General features: G+C 40.8%; 1 protein-coding gene across 4 annotated transcripts in view; it reads right to left on the bottom strand.

The window, feature by feature from the left end:
* EBF1 (EBF transcription factor 1) overlaps positions 1-17,686 on the bottom strand; it is a 394,244-nt gene that overhangs the window by 82,473 nt on the left and 294,085 nt on the right. For 2 of the 4 annotated variants that reach the window (XM_082621398.1, XM_082621400.1), the window contains exon 9: positions 14,239-14,372. In XM_082621398.1, coding sequence (XP_082477524.1) covers positions 14,239-14,372 — 134 coding nt within the window. The remainder of the gene's footprint in view (positions 1-14,238; positions 14,373-17,686) is intronic. The other 2 variants (XM_082621399.1, XM_082621401.1) reach the window with 1 other exon arrangement.

The raw sequence follows: 17,686 nt of genomic DNA, 5'->3' as shown, positions 1-17,686 counted from the left end.
ATCTCTCTGAACATGTCTTATTTCCACCTCAATCTCAACAAGACCCAAGATAAATTTATCATCTTCCTACCTATAAGTGTATTTCTTGCTCCTGTGTTCCCTCTCTCAGCTAAGGGAACACTCTCCTTTGAATCACCCAAAACAGAAAACTTAGGATCATCTTACTTTTTTTCTCCCTTCAACTTTTCTTTTAGTCATGTTGATTTTACCCTCCACTGAATTCCACTGGCCCCTTGCCTGCCTTCTTTATCCTGTTCAGGTTGCCACCATTTCTTACTCAGATGACTGCAATATTATAACTGCCTTCTAAATGGCCTCTCTCTACTTCTACCTTCTCCACCAGAATTATCTTCTTCAAATCAACCTCACCACATCATGCCCTGGCTCAAAACCTCACCTGCCCCCTTTGTGTATGGTATATAGTCCAGACTCCTTGGCATGGTAGTCAGGTGCTCTAAGGCCTGACAGCTGATCACCCTTGCTAGTCACCCTCCCCACTCTGCCCTTCCACACTCTGAAGGCCATGTGGATACATGAAAACACCACGGCCTTGCCTAACATCTTTGCTTTGTTCATGCCATTTCTTGCCTAAACTTTCCCCTATGATATTCCTCTTGTTCTTTAAGACCCTCACCAGATGCTCTCTCTTCCAATAAGTTTTACCTGATCCACAGTTACCTGCACCTTTGTAAGAATTTATATAATTATGGAATGTATACTATAGAACTTAGCATCCTATCTTACTTTGTGCCATAAAGATTTTCTTACACATCTTTCTCCCATTAGACGGTCCCTAAGATCAGCTACAGGGTCTAATTCATATCTGTATCCTCTAAAGTATTAAACTGAATGCCTTACATACAGGATATTTCCAAAATATTTCTGAAATAAACACTTGTGTAAATTAGACCAGAATTCTACTAGATGTTTGATTGCATTAAGCAAGCAGTCCTTATCCATAAGAACCCACTGTTCTTAACCTGATAATATTTAACCCTCATTCCCTAAGTTGCTCTTAAAATTAATTATCCAACTGGCCCAGCACTCGGGTCCCTGCATGAGGCTACTGCTCAGATATCATCTAAGTGGTAAAAAAGAAGATGTCTAAAGGTCTGGGACTCATTCCAGCGAGAAAGGATAAGGCGAAACAAAGAAAAAAATGGTTAAGCAATACTAAAAAGTGGGCCACAAAAGATCAATGTTCCAACAGCAGTGTTTATTTCTAGACTGATGACATTATATGTGATACATCTTCTGTCTCTCCTGATTCTTCCTCGTGTGTGTGTGTGTGTGTGTGTGTGTGTACTTCTGTGTTTATTTGTGTGTGTGAGAGAGTATGCATGTGCTTGCACAGGAAATAATAATCATATAAATAAATCTGGAATAAATAAATTCATACATTTACAGGGATTACTTTTATTATGAGAAAAATATTACTAAAATCAAAAGTAGAATACTATCAGTTTTGTGCAATATGTATTGCATGTGATTATATAAGAATTAGATATATATGTGCATGGAAGAAAGACCAAAAGGAAAATCATCAAAGTGTCAAGAGAAGTTACCACTAGATGGTAAAGTTACGGGTAATTATATTTTCCTCTGCTTACCTCCCTGAATTTTCAGGCTTCTCAGCAATCAGAATGCATTAATATTATAATCAGAAGCAATCATTTTTAAGTGTGGTATCGCAATGAAAGAAACACACATGGTCTCTGCAAGGCCCCAGAAGAGGCTGCCAGCACACCAAGGACCTGCCGGCAACAGCAATTTTGCTCCCTCCGAGTTGCCTGTGTGAGCATTTTCTCTTCTCCAGTCTCAGAGCACAAGAGCAGAAGAGTCCTGAGTGGTCGGCCAGGCGAGGCACACTTGCTGTGGCCTCTGGGTACAAAGTGAAGCTGCTGTGACCGTGAGAGACAGGATGCAGACATCGGGGGCGGTGCGTGAGGCCTGTCCTTGGCAGAAGTGGGAAACAGGAAAGAGGAATGACTCCCTCTATGGGTGCACAGAGAATCATGAAAGATGCATAGGGTTGGAAGCAAAACCCCAAAGAGTCAGTCTGCAAAGCCTGGGAGTCCAGAAGAGTGGCACGGGAGAGGATAATTCTCCAAGTGGTTTTTATAAAAGTCTCTAGCAGGATCAACAGTGTGACCCACGTGGTGGGTGAATGAGAGTACCTAGTATTTTAAAATATTAATGGAGACATGTTGGAGAATTCTGGGGGAAAGGGACAAGTCTTGGGAATCACCTTCTTCTCTGAGAGCCCGTAGCTCTTACTATCTGTATCCCTGTAGCTCACACTAAATGGATAGTGGTGATGACCTTGATGGTGACTTCAGCAGCAGTGACTTTTCATTGTCTTCTTACTCTGGGCCACGGACTGTGAGAAACTCCTTCAGTGATTTCTGTCCTATTGTATTAGGGACAGGCAGAGGTAGTAGCTGGTTCACAGATGTGAAAAATGAATTTCAGGAAAGTTAAGAAAAATGACCAGGGAACCGATAAGAAGCATCAAGTCTGCCTGACTGATGACCACCATTATACAACCACAGCTGTCCCTCCCTACTACTGTTTATTGTTTTTCCATAATTCCTGGCACTTGTACTTTTCATCCTACCTCCACTGTTAACAGGGTGGAATGGGTTCTCAGTCTCTCCTGCATTCAAAAATGTTCTGGGAACACAGCAGGTCCTCAAAATAACCTTTCTCACTGGTGAGAGGCTGGCTGAGAATTATGTCCCAGCGAAACAAAAGAGCAATTCCAAGATAAGCCTTTATGCACGTTTTCCAACCAATGGAACTATATGAAATAAATGCAATTTGAAGTTGCATGCCACAAAGCCAAAAAAATAACTGGGATTACTAGAAAGCGCACCAGTGATTTTTCATTACCACCCTTAGGACTTAATATTTTAGCCTCAATCACTTTCAACACTAAAAAGTAAAAACAAAACAAAAAACTCCAAAACAAGCAAAGACGTAAAGAGAAGGGGTAAAAGGAAGGAAACGTTAAAGTTTCTTCTCTGGAAAAAAAATGAACAGTTATGACTAGAAAAAGGCTAAAGTGGGCACTGGTACAGTGGTTTTTAGGTATTACGCCTCCAAGAGTCTAGGTTCTAAGGTACACTGGCCCATTCACCCAGTGTCACCCTCTGTGCCTCACTTTACCATCTTATCCTGCACCAGTTCCTGCTCTGTGGGAGTACAGACAATAATGTTAAATATGCTTTGTGTTTGGGTAGAGCTTCTCTAGGGACCCTAAAGCACTTTCCAGATTAATTTTTTAATTTATGTATTAATAATTCTCACAGCATTCTCCCTCCTCCTCAATTAGGGTAATAATATCCATCTCTTTTGAGATAGGCAGGGGGTGCTGAGTGATGGACATAAAACAGACACTTAAATAAGGAAACTATAACATAAAAGCATAATTAAAGCTTCAAAACCAAATCGACTAAGGAGCTTTAAAGAGACACCACAGTGATGGTGACCACACAAGAAAACTTATTTTCCTTCCACTCTGGGGCGTTCATCTTTCTGTAGTTAAACATGGTGTTTAAAAAATATTATTTTCTGGAGTTCTTAAAGAAAGTTGAAATATGATCAGTGTATATTCTTGGGCACTGTGCTGGCTGTACCTATATATTTTATCTCTATTCCCCTGAAGTGGATACAACATAAATCAGGGGATGCTAGTTCTTCTCTCTCAGTGTATTCTGGTTTGTCCCCTAAGCAGGGTTCTCTGGGTTTCGTAACCCAGAGTTTTTTCATTCCCAAGAATTGCCTGTCTCAAAGGCAGTATATGATTTCTCAGGGAACGTGAGAGAAAGCGCGTGGAAGCATTTACTGTTTCACAAACATTCTGGTTTCCTTTTGTCCTTTCAAGAAAATAACAAAACCAATGTTTAGCAAAATATGTTGGGTCACATGAATTCCCAAAGATAAACTTGATGTATGAATGTCAGAGGAGACTTTTGAAACTAAAGTCTCAGGAATTGAGTTAAAAGGGGATTTAAAATCTATGTTTTAACAGTCAGTAGTATCTCCTAACATCTGAAATGTCTCTCACATAGGTATTGACATAGACACAGATACATAGAAGAGAGATATAGATCTATTTTCCTATTGATTGCCTGCATCCCCCAACTAGAATATAAGCCCCATGAGGATACGAACTTGGTCTTTCTTGTTTTCACTACTCTGTTTCCAGTTTTAAGAGTGCCTGGGACCTAGCAGACATTCAATAAATACTTATTGAACACTGAATGAGTAAATACCGTGACATCATTAACCACCACTAATAAATAGGATAAAGATTCAATAACGTTCCTTATGAATCTACCAAAAAGATATCAATGCCACCCCATTCAAAAAATCTTTTTACTAAAGAAAATAAATTATTTTAACTTTGCCCCCACAGACTTCCTGGTAGCCTCATTAAACATGCACAAAAATATACTACTCAATTCTTCTGACCGAGAAACTAGCCAGGTCCCTAAATCAATGCAGTTAATTGTACAAAACAAAACAGCAATAAGATCATCTTTCAAAATAACAGACTGGGGAGAAAAAGGCTAAAATAAATACATTATGCTTCAACTACCTTTGGTTTTGTGGGTTGATTGATTTATTTATTTTTCGGTAATTTATTTTTTAAATAAACTTTCTCCAGCTCTCTTCCCAGGATGTAAATCTTGTGCCAACTGGGCACCATTAAAGACTGGATCCCATCCTGACCATCTGGGAGCTGGAAAAGCACTGGTGAGTTCCTGAGGTCCAGAGTATTCCAGACGGAGAGGACTGGACACCAGTAACGCCAGCCCCTGTGGTTTGAAACTGCACAATGGGCTCTTTCTCGAGGCTTGTTTTTCTACATTCAGTCAAGAAGGAATATCATTCCCTAGTTGGGCCTGGCTTAGGGTCCTGGGTTGCTGCTTTGTTTGTTTGAAAATTAAAATATAAAAGAAAAAGGAAGGCCAGATACATTTTTGGAAGGGGCTGCATGTCATCAAAGCTGGTGGTTTGCAGGGCAGAATCTTTGCCTGCAAAGATTAGGAATTAGGAAGAAAAACGTAAGAACCAAAAGGTGGACTAGCAGGGAATGAATTCACCTCTCACCAGAAAGTCTTTTAGGTTCTTTCAGAGCTCTAAGAAAAGGATATCAAAGCTGTAAGACGCTAAACAGTGACTCGTTCTCACATTCTTTAGTGGTAGAGTTCCTATTTGCATCCTATCTACAGCGAGCCTTGCGCATATACTCAGTAATTCCTGATTTAACACATCCCTCCAGGAAGTGAGTTCTGCGGAAAACTGAAGACAACCCCCTTTAAATACCGTGCCACCACAACTGTTTCACTGAAGTCTTTCGAGGATGCATTACACACATCATGCTGTTTCAGACAGAAGATATTGAATATAATTGCCATCTCTTTCTTGACTACTCAGGGCCACTGTCATTATGAACAGCCATTAACATGCTGCGCAGTAATATAGTTCTTCGTCTGCTTTTTAGGTTTTCCTTTCCTTCCCTTGACATTAAGCTGTCACTTCTGCTGTCACTGAGCCTGCTTCTAACAACCCGCCTCCAGTTTGCTCCTTCTAATTTGCTATGACCTGGGAAAACAGATAACATAGTTGGTTTAAAATTACTGTTCTGGTGACCTCAAAGTCTGCTATATTTTATATATTTACTTTTTTTTTTTTGGCTCACTTCTGGTTTCATGCTGAATGTTGCAGCGTTGCGGTGACTAGAACACTCTTCTCTGGATAAATGAGCTTTCACTACCTTCTTTTTAGATGGTTAAAAAAAAGATGGCTCTGGAGTCGGAAGGATTTTGGTTCAAGCCCAGGTTTTGCAAATTACCAGCTGTGGGACCTTTGGAAAGTCACTCAACCTCTCTGGCCTTCAATTTCATTGTCTGGGAAGGGGGAAGGGCTAGTTATCTAACTAGTGGTATTAAAGGATTTATTGACTTAATGCCTATAATGAGTTTAGGAGAAGGCCTCACTGGTATCAATCACTTAAAAAGTATTAGTTTTATTACTACTTAATCCTCACCATAACCAACAGATTTACACTAAGGTATTTATGTGCATCCTTACTGCACAATAAATATATCTAATTATAAAGTACCTAATTATACATGCATTAACAAAAACTAAACTGCAATCTATCTGGTACTGACACTATGAAGCAGCACTGAATATAACAGTTGCTAAAAAGTAGCACTTTTTTGATTGAATGAATGAATGAAAGGAGAAGCAGTGTCATTCAACACTATTTTGTATAAATTAATGCCTCTGAAGTGTAAGGCTCTGTGCTAGACTCTGTAGACTAAGCTGAATTCAGCATGGATCCTGCCTTCAAGGGAAAGGGCAGCCCCTTACGTCACAATAATCAAAGATAGAAAGTGATAAGAACATAAGATGGTACAGATAAGGCCATTAGGAATTAAGAAAGAGAAAATATTCAATCTCTAGAGCTGTGAGGGAAGATTTCACAGACAAAAATGATTTTTTTCTGGATCGGAAAGGGCGGAAGGATTTGGGCACAGAAAGGAGGGAATAGCATTGTGGAAGGAGGAATGGCATAAACAAGACAAGAGTGCAGAGGTGAAAAAATCACTGCAGGCATAAAGAGCTGCATCTTTATCCAATCACTCATTGTGACTGGAGCAGAAGTTAAGATGAATGGTGGGCAAGGAGGTTGAAAAGAAAGGTCAGAGGCTTACGGGGCTGTGCTTGAATCCCAAACTACGGAGTTACGGCTTTAGGAAAGAGGAAGGCAGTAAGGTTGCATAAGGAGAAAGGCTTTAGGTCAGATCATCAGGGAGCCATCCCAGCAATCAGCTATGAGCACATGGATGAAATGAGCACAATACTATATAAATATTGACTTTCTTCATTAAAGTCACATGACTGCAGCCAGCTGCAAATTCTGTCTTTGATTCACGTTAAAATTAGAAACACATCACACTTCTGTGGTTTATCCGTTTTCAAGTTATAGGCACATATGTGTACCTCCCGAATGCACTGTAAATAAATAGCTGAAAATGTCAACCTAAAGGTGCTTTTAACTAACCCATAATTATCAACATAGAGGATAGACTTAAAGTGCCTTAGTCATTTAAAATAACAACATAGACTAGAGGATTTTAAAGCATAAGGTGAGCATGGTTGTAACTATGTAACTATATTAAAAAGGCCATTAGGGCTTCCCTGGTGGCGCAGTGGTTGAGAGTCTGCCTGCCGATGCAGGGGACACGGGTTCGTGCCCTGGTCCGGGAAGATCCCACATGCCGTGGAGCGGCTGGGCCCGTGAGCCATGGCCGCTGAGCCTGTGCGTCCGGAGCCTGTGCTCCGCAACGGGAGAGGCCACAACAGTGAGAGGCCCGCGCACCAAAAAAAAAACCTAGGGAAATGTCATGAAAAATCCTGGTACAAGAGAAAGCTGAATGGGGAGTGAGGTTGGTGTCTGGAGAACTGGGCTAAAACGCCAGCACTAACTAGCTAAGGCATTCTCAGGACAAGTCACTGCACCGGCGGGCACTGGAACCTCTTTTTCCTCACTTTCAAAATAAAACAGCTGCAGTTAATGACTGGAAATGCTCCTCAAAGCACTCAAAATTTTGTGACTCTACATGTGGTTCAGTAAAAATCAAGGCCGGATATAAGGCCTGGGAAACTCACAGTGGGAGCATGTATGAGTTGTAGTCATTCATTTTTTTATGTCACAGAGGAGCAAATACTATTTTTTTTTTAATTTACAGTCCTTCCTCTGAGCTATGTGCACACATGAGAATAGAAAGTAGATATGGAAAGGAAGAAGGGAAGAAATCAATAACTGCATTTGAAACCTTATTTTCCGACTTCTGGATTCAAGCAGCAAAATTGCTTCTCAGCCCCACAAACTGCCATTTACCTGACTATGGTCACCCATAGGTTTCCCAAAGAGTGGCTTCTTTTGCCTTCTGCCTGTCTCTGGGAATGCAGTTGAAGAAAACATTCATCTGGATGAAAAAGACAGTGTATGGCTCCTGGATGAGGCTAACTGGTTCATACAGTAATGTAACTCTGGCTTCTCCCATTTGAGCTAAGTGGTCCTGGCAATCTTTAAATATAGCTGTCCTACAAAATCACATGGCATCTAATGTCAAGTGTGCACGGACTAAAACCAGATGCAAAATATGAGAGAAATTCTGTTCAGAGCCTTGCAGTATTAAACAATAACGGCTCCAAACATTGCTGGTCTAATCTGAATAATACTCTGCAAATATTTCAGATTTTCCTACATCTACCCCAGCCCAATCACTTCATAATTGGGTTTCATGACTTTACTTCATTAACATGAAATCTAAATATACTTCAGCCATTATCAGTATACCTTCCTGTAAAGTGATCCCTGAAAAAAAAGGTTCTGTGGTCACAAAGTTTGGAACATGCTGCATACTATGTCTTAGATAGTCAAAGTGCATATAAGTACCTCGAAAGCTCTAGGACAGGACCAGTGGAATTTGTTTGACTCAACATTTCCCAGATTTACTGGGAAAAACCTCCCACCCCTATCTGCCATGGGGTGCCTATTAAAATCCCAAAGAACTGGTATATTCCATAGAACAATCTGGAAGATGAATTAGAGCAACATTGTGGTATAAGTCTCAGGTGTAGATCAGATACCAGAATCTGAAGTGTAGAGAGTGAAAATATGGACTGAAGAGATATCAATAGGGAGATCCAGTTTGGGGACTAATTAAATCATTTTGATGAAGTTCAAAATAAACATGATATTGTATACTGCAAGTGTGTTCTAAAAGTGAAGAACAATAGTGGAAGAAGTTACTTCCCGCCCATCCTCACTCCCACCCTTCTTACTGCTGGGGGGTTTTCAAGGGAGTGAATTCTAGATAAAAGGAAGGACTAGAATTGTACCTGGTTTCCAAGAGGATTTGGTCTAAGACCCTCATTTTCAGATGTTGAGATGGAGGTCCAGTGACCAACAATGACTAAAATATAGGTGCTCTGACTGGACAATGGAAGAACTATAATTACTATCTGGCTCCTAGCCCACTGCTACCCCGTGAAATCTAAATCCTTTCTTGGATGGTTGTCTTCCATTCCCACCACCCTCTGCTCCCTGCCAATCCCACCACTGGACATTTTTTACAGGCAGCTTAAACACCATAAGCTGTATAAATTCTCTCAGATATTTCAGTGACTAATTAAAAGGATTGTGAGAGCCTAAAATGTCCAGCACAGAGATCCACCTGGACATAATAGAAACCTGATTGGTTATTCGAACAGTCTACCTCTGACTACACTACTCTCTCTGCCTTCTAGAACCTTGACTGGAATTTTAAACCACAAATTTAACTCTAGATTTCATAAATATATTATGTAACTCTTTAATTTGCTACATGAGAGCAAGCTGTCTTTCTAAATAATATACCAGATCCCACAAAGCCTAACTTTAATCACGGATAGTACCTACCCCAGTGCTCCACACCAGCTGGTAAGCCAACCAGTACTCATTGTTTAGAAATTAGAGGAATTCAGAAGGAGATATTAAAATAACAATTGGCTCTACAAACCAGTTGCAGGAGCCCCTCGCCCCTCCAAATCACAGGTTGGTAGAAAAGCAAAAGCAATGAAGTACATGTGTATTCAAGAAAAAATCTCAACCCACATTAAACATTAGCACACATCAACCCTGTTGGTTTCTCTGGGTTTATATATAAAACACTACAAAGATTTTTTTTTTAAGTCTTCTGGTGTAAGACATGACAAGGAGTACAAGAGTATCAGGAAAATAATTTGCTTTGTAAAAAGAGAGGAGAAAGGGCAAGAAGCAATAAGGAAGAGTAACAAAGATGGCAAACCAAATTCACAGGAAAGCCCTGTGGTTCACCCCAAACTTGGGAGCTCACAGAAGGCAGCCCTGAGTTAGGAGCGGGACAGTGCCACCTTTCTTTTTCCCAACTGGGGGCAATCAGTGAGCTAAAATGAACTACTCACTTGCAAAAGATTGGGTTGGTAGGGGAAGGGCACAGATGAGGGTAAATTAAGCCAGCTCTATTTTCTCTGGCTCTTTTTTAAACTTCTTTAGCTAAAAAGAGACTCCAAATAATAGCATCAGCTGCTAATCTAAAATGTTATCTCCTTGTCCTGGCCCACCAGCCTGCTTCCTGCATGCTTTGAGCTACAGAGTGAAGAAATGGAGAAGAGATAAAAGTCTACTTAAAATGAAAAGTACTAGATCTCAGAGGTGGCATAACCTCAAGAGAAAATGTGGCCAGGGACAAAGAATTTGGATAGACTGGGGTTCTACTCTAGAGAAGAGGCCCAGACAGGTTAACTGTCTTAAATATACAAGTAACTTAGTCATTCATATAGAAAAAGAAGAGGTTGTCTTCTGCCTCTAACACAAAGCATATACCCTTCATAAGGGTAAATTCTTCCTATAAGCCAATGGCTCCACCCACAAACTTACACAACTAGAAAATGAAGGGACCGCTCTTCTGATTCTCTACATGACAAGTCTAGCTTACTTTGGGAGGTGATAGTAACTGTTAAGATACCATCAAGTATAAGGCATCAATGGCAATTCCACCCTGGTCTGATATGGTAAAACCCTAGGGTCAAAATTTCGGCATAGGCTAAATCGTGGACGGTTAAAAAGGTGAGCCCTGGATTTGGACTGTCTGGGTTCACATTGCATCTCCACCAGTTGATAACTGAACAGCTTATTTAACTTCCCCAAGCTCAGTTTCCTGGTTAGTAAAATGAGAACAGCACGCTATACATGCTACACATGCGAGCTGTCACCAGGTTCACACGAGAGCCATGGCAAAACTTAGCATAGTACCCGGCAGGAACTACGTGCTCAATGAATGCTAACTAATGTTAGTCATACTCTACTTTCATAGATATCTCCTCTTAATATTCACAGGTCCCAAGTTCTGATTCTACCCAGTGGAAGCCTGGAGAAATGGCCCCCAGTTTCTTTGGGCCCTACCAGAACAAAAGACACAATTTAGTTCTGACTAAAAACAACAGTCCTGGGCCTCCCTGGTGGCGCAGTGGTTGAGAGTCCGCCTGCCGATGCAGGGGGTACGGGTTCGTGCCCCGGTCCGGGAGGATCCCACATGCCGCGGAGCGGCTGGGCCCGTGAGCCATGGCCACTGAGCCTGCGCGTCCGGAGCCTGTGCTCTGCAACGGGAGAGGCCACAACAGTGAGAGGCCCGCGTACAGCAAAAAAAAAAAAAAACAAAAAAAACAAAAAAAAACAGTCCTAGTTACTACTACGGTTGCTATTACGACTCCTACTACTGTACCACCTGGATTACTGTGCATGTCTTTCTTTCCTCTCTTCTTCCTGTCCTTCCTCACTCTCAAGATTCTACCTATTTGCTCTCTCATTAACCTGGGCTTGTATTTCCTTCGCAAAAACATACATTGTGGTTCAAATCCCATCTCTAGCCCTATCTGTCAGTGTGATGGTGGGTCTCTGACCCTCTCTGACACTTGGTTTACTTATATGTATCTAACATGGGGCTATAATGAGAATCAAATAAAATAATACCCGTAAAGTGCCTATGCATGAAAACCCTTAGTAAATGTGAGCTACTTCTCAATTTCTCATCAGTATACAATGGATTTGGGGATTTGGAGCAGTACCAGATTCTCTCCCTGCACTAAAAAAGAGAGAACCTCATATCTGTCAAATAGCCTGGATGAAAATCTAAATTTATAAATAGTTTAGAATATTTGCAAAGAGTTCACCTCTGCAAGACTCATTTTTCCAAATGTCAGGACCATCATGATGATAACAGGCCAAATTAAAGTCCTCCATCCAGAAGCCCAACTGCTAATGCTGAAGGGGATTTATTCATTTTAAAAGAATATTAGCTAAAACATTTTGGGAAACTACATAGTGGGCTTTCACCAGGAAAGAGTCATAGCTGATTTATGATATATCCACAAAGGAGAGCAGTTTGGGAGGAGGAGGTGGGCAAAGAAGGAGCATGTGCCCTCCAACCCTCACCTCCCAGCTGGACCCCCCCCAGATCCATCACGAGGGGCTTCTGGTACACTCAAGGCAGGGGTAGTGGAGGGACACATGAGGGAGGAGGACAAAGGTATCACCTCAGTGGATTTTCCTTTTCATGACTTGCGTTGATTTTCTAATATGGAAAGAGATCCTTTAAAGCAATTTAGATAAATCTAAGGTAGAATTTAACCTCCCTTATGTGTTCCCCAAAAAGGGCAAGAAAGTGAGGGAACTGAGAGGAAACTGGGGGACCTTGACAAGGTGGAGGGAAAAATGAACAATTTCCTGATATGCTGAAGTCCTTTATTCCACATCCAACGTGGTGCACCTGGCCTAAGACAGGCATGAGGTCGTAAAGGGAGCGTCACACTAACCCCACTTATTCTCAGGGGTCAAGAATATGGCTGATTCTGAGCCCCCCTTCTCAGGCCTCACTGTGACTGCTATGACCTGGATAAAAAGTTCGTATTCTATTTATTCTTCCCCTCTTCTCAAGGTCCAGGACAAGCAAAAGAATGAGGGGTAGGAAGGGATGAAGACACAGCCCACGGGACCCGGGAATGGCTATCCTTGTGAACACTGCTGCCTCCAGCAGCGAGGAAGAAACATATGCCATGTATGTGATGCTTCTAATGTTACAACCCAATGTTTCCAACAAAGAATGGGGTGCAGTCAGCCAGGGGAGTTCAGTCCACCTCCAGACCTGGGCTGTTCTAACTTGGACAACAATGAGTTTGGTGGACTGAGAAGTCCATCTCTGATTCAGCTTTAAGGGAGCTTTGATTCTCTGGCCAAGAGCATGCCGCTTGCTGGATGCATGGGAAAGACAAAGGCAGTGGCAGAACAGGCTGGCAAGGGGCTTGCTGGAGTGGCTTACTGGCAGTGAGGTGTATACACAGAAGGCTTAAAAGGAAGGTCAGTTTCTGCTTTGGAAAGATAAATGTACTCAACTGTCACAGTCTTAACTTTCTGCTTATCTCTGTGGCCCCTCCAAAGAGAAAACACAACCAAAACATCTGGATGGGCTAAAGAGTGGTGTCATGGGAGGACAACCAGGAATGGAAATAGAAACTCTGAGTTCTAGCTCCAGTTCTGCTACTGACTCCTTTGTGTGGCCACATACCTATCACTCACACTCCATGGGCTCTGGGTGGCTGCTTTGGGGTGATGTAATTACATATGTCTAAGTCTCAGTATCCTTATCAAGAAAAGATACACGTTAAGAGTATTTACCTTGTGGTGTAGAGGGAAGATTAAGATGATCTATGTCAAGAACTCAGCACAGTGCCCAGAATATAGTAAGTCTCAATAAAGTTTAGCCATTCTATGAGCACTTGTAAAGTGTGTGAGATAAGTGAGCTCAATGGTCTCTTGCAGCTCTAACCTTGTTTTTACTCTAAACTTTGGGGAGATGAAAGAAAAGGGGCTCTGGGCATGCTGGCTAAGAAATCGAGGCTCAGAATTTAGAAAGCAAAGGCAAGTTTGCCATGGCTTCTAAGGAATGGTGACACTTATGTTTTGTAATTTGAGCTAATGTTGATTATTGCCAGACAAGTCAACTTGCAGGTTAAAACAGTGCTTGGAAAGTACTGCAAAAATAGAGCATAGTCATTTTCATATTGTTGAAGCCCCACACTGAGATGCCTGCGAGGTATAAACTCCTAGGGCTGGAAAGAGCCCTGGGTTCTTCTAGGTTCCCCTGGCAAACCGTTCACTCTCTGAAGAAGAGTCATTAAATAAGTCAAGAACCACCTACACCTGGATTACTACTGTCCCATGAATGGTGATCCTTCAAGATGGTCCTACAATAGACTCCATCTACAAAGGTTCACAGATTACTACCTTGTTACAGTTTGAACAGGGCTTTGCCTATACATTTTGTGACTTTGCATCTCCTTTCCAATTCCCAATACATAATAGGACCTCCACACTGTGGCTAGCCCATGAGGACAAATGACAAAACAGAAGCTCTCCTGGTGCTGATGGGCCAGTGGATGGAAGTCATTCCAGTAGAAAGTGATGCCTCCTGGTAAACCCAACCCATCTTTCCTAGTTTCCAGAGTTCTGTAGACTGGAGCTGGCCCACCCAGACTGCCATCTCTAAATTCTACACACTCTCTTAGAAATGCAAGTGTAGACAGTCTCCTCAACTAGACCAAGCTATTAGATATTAATGTTCAGACAACACCTACCTCACTCCAGACCAGCATGGTACCGAATATGACCTGTAACCCATCAAAGAAATTGTCCCCTATGATGATCACAGTCGCACCTCCCGTCGTCCATCCTTCACTCGGGCTGATGGCTTTGATACAGGGAGTAGCTGCTTTTCAACACACATGAAAAAGAGAAGGAGTCGGCTGTTAGAACCAAACTTTAATGATGGGAGACTTGAGGAAAAGAAAAAAAAAAATCTTTTATCTTTTCACGAACAGAAAGTCCCTCAAGATCTCAGCATTTCCTAGTCACATTAGGACCTGAAACCTCAGGGTGCAATTTCAGTTTTTAAAAGCATGCTTTTCATTGTTTCTATTAAGATACATATATGTTACCCAAATCTTTTTCAAACCTGAAATCTTATGAAATAATATGTAGAAGCAAAATTTAATTTATGAAACGCTAAGGATTTGTTTTAAATGGGTGATGTTTTAAAATACACTGGAAACCTCATAGAATTGCTTCATAATTAAATACATCTCCTGAAAAGAAAGCTCATAGATTTTTTAGATAAACATTGCTGTTTGATGGGAAGGGAAGAAAGAGAGGAGGTTGGAGCAGAACATCATTCTTGTTCCATGCCTTCTGTCTGTACCACTAACAGAGCAATATTCCTGAATAAAAGTCACTAAGTTTTTTTCAATAAATGTCATGGATCCCATTTTATAGATGCAAAGTATGCAGGTCACTCAGGGTGAATTATGTAACCAAATAGCTGAGTCAGGGCTGAACCACAGAAAGTCCCATGACCTTTGCTTTGTTGTCATTCCCAGGCATAAAACCCAAGAACTGGCTTTTTCAAAACTTCCTATCTTCTTTCTTTCCATTATAAATGGCCCTTGGAGATGGGAAATAATTTGCAAATACTGTGATTCCAAACAGACTAGAGGTGGTTTGCCTGACGAGCATGGCGTGCTGTCAACAGAATTACTAGGCAAAAATGAAATCTCTCAGAGAGTACTTTGGTACCACTGAGGATTTTTAACTCCACAATGCCATGCTGCTGTTTTCATGATCACTTTTATGAAAAGGAACAAAGCAAAATTCTAAAGCAAAGGAGATATTGTCTAAGGAGAGAAAATGAGACCCTCCTCTTTAATAAAATGTTTATTAAGTACCCCAGACTGACTTTCCAAGTATTGAAGCCAATGAGAGCACCAGTTAATTTTAACAGGAAGAAACTGGCAAAAAAATTATTGGACTTTGTCAAATTTGGCAAAATGTCATGCTTCAACTTTTGCAAGAAGAAAAGAAAATATGAAGCCCAGCCCGCTGGAACCATTGCTCACGTGCCACCACATAAACAAGCAGAATGGGTTTGATTTTGAGTCAAATTTATCTTATAAAATTGCACAGAGAAATTTGGAAATATCCAAACTAAACATTTCATGTTGGCTGAACTCACAGCAATGCATTTACGACTAAAACTGGGCAGTTCAGATGCCTTTTCTCTCCCCCACTTTCTCCTAAAAACAAAATAATTAATCAAGGAAATGTAAATGATTCATGGCTTGAAAATTCTTGTTCAATTTTTGACACATATAAAGGTTGTGATCAATGTTCCACAGGCATAGGACTTTTTCGTAAAACCTTCCTTTAAAAGTAACCATGTTTAAATGCATGATTGAGTACTCCTAAACTAACGATAGAATATGATGCATGATTCCAAGTAATTTAAAAGAGAAATAAACTACAATTTAACAACTATATAAAATTCTTAAAATATAAGCAGTTTGGAAACATTCTAGTTAACGTCTCAAAATCTTAATTCTTAATTTCTAGCTCAGTATAAGTACTTAGTTGCTAGAGTGGAGTAGAAAAAGTATTACTATATCCCTGAATACTTCTGAGAAGAATAGAATATTGGTTTAACTGAACTGGTCTTGAAAGATTCCTGCCTGATGGCAAAGTGTGGAATCCAACGGTATCATTAAACTGACCCTGTGATTGCCCTCATAAACCACAAAATAATCTTGGTGTTTATGATCTGTATTAGTTTAGGGATTTCTTTTAATTTTTTAAATTTTATTTTTTAATCACACAAGCATGTTCCTTTAGTTAAGTATGGACTCCTCCAGGCTTTCTCATTGTTGCACAAAAGCAGACACAAGGGTGTGTTGGTTTATCTTTGATAGACTCTCCTATTGTAAAGGAGTTATAATAACGTGGTCAAGAACTGCCAATTTTATACTTGACCCCAGCTCTCTTTTTTCCATTTGTTAATTGTAGGATATAGAAGACATGTAAGTACATATATGTATAGATATGTGTGTATGTGTTCAAACATTTCCTAAGGAAAGTGATAATGTTTTCACCATCCAGAAAAAAAGGTACATGTCAACTAGTCAGAGGTAAATAAGCATCAAGTTTCAAGAGAAAAACTGGTGAAGAAACAATATACAATACCATCTTCTTAGTTTTGGGGGAGGAAAAAAAAGCGCTGGAGGAAGTACTGAAGGAAAAGAGTGGCACCCCTGGATCCATCCTACCTCTATGCTCAACACAATCCACTATCCCTGCTTAAGGAACTAAGTGTCATTCTCAGAACAAGTCAGTCGGGCAGCCCTTTCTAAGTTGAGACCTTAAAGGGTTCCAAAGGTGCTCCTATACATCTGTGTCATGGCAGTCTTGAGAGGAAGCTCTGTGGCACTCCCCCATTGGGAAGATTGGAAAATATGTAAAGGGATCATGGGCTGACCCACTGAGAGAGAGGGGTGAGGAAGGGATGTTACTGGCATTTAGTACCTGGAAGTCAAGGATGCTAAGTTTTCATGCATGAGACAGTCCTGCAAATGAAGAGCCCTATAATGTCAATAATGCAGGGTAGAAAACACTGTGACTAGCTAAATGAATCAGGCTCAAGAGCAGTTGTTAAGAACTCACAAATCCATACAGGCCAAGGCAAGAAACACAAATGAATACAGCAGCTCAGGGTCTCAGAATAAGCATGAGATGGATGGCTGCTGATACCGAATTGGGGAAGCTCCAGTCATTGGTATCCCCGCACAGATGAAGTCCCAGTGTGACCTGGTCTTCTGATCTTTCTAAAGAAGCCAGGAACCCAGATTTTTATGTGAAATTTCCCAATCTTTAAATGCTGGCAACTAATTCAATATTTTTTTTAATGTGTAGGCTAAACAAAATGTTTCTGGACTTAAATTTAACTCATCGGCTGCCATCTTACATTTTTACCCTAGTCACAAACAAACTTGCCAGACTAAAAGGAGCCCAGGAAGTACTTGCAAACGTGCCTAAAATAACAAGTACCCAAATGTTCACTGTAGTATCGACAGTAAACAGTATAAGAGTCTAGGTGCCCCCAATAAGGGAGTGATTAAATAAATTATAGTACATCCATACCATAGGATATGTGGAGTGTCATTAGAATGGACAAAAAATATTTTCTATAAACTGACATGGAAA

Source organism: Mesoplodon mirus (assembly GCF_964341445.2).
Source record: "Mesoplodon mirus genome assembly, chromosome: 5".
Taxonomy (NCBI): Eukaryota; Metazoa; Chordata; class Mammalia; order Artiodactyla; family Ziphiidae; genus Mesoplodon; species Mesoplodon mirus.
This window is presented reverse-complemented; position numbering and strand designations above follow the sequence as displayed.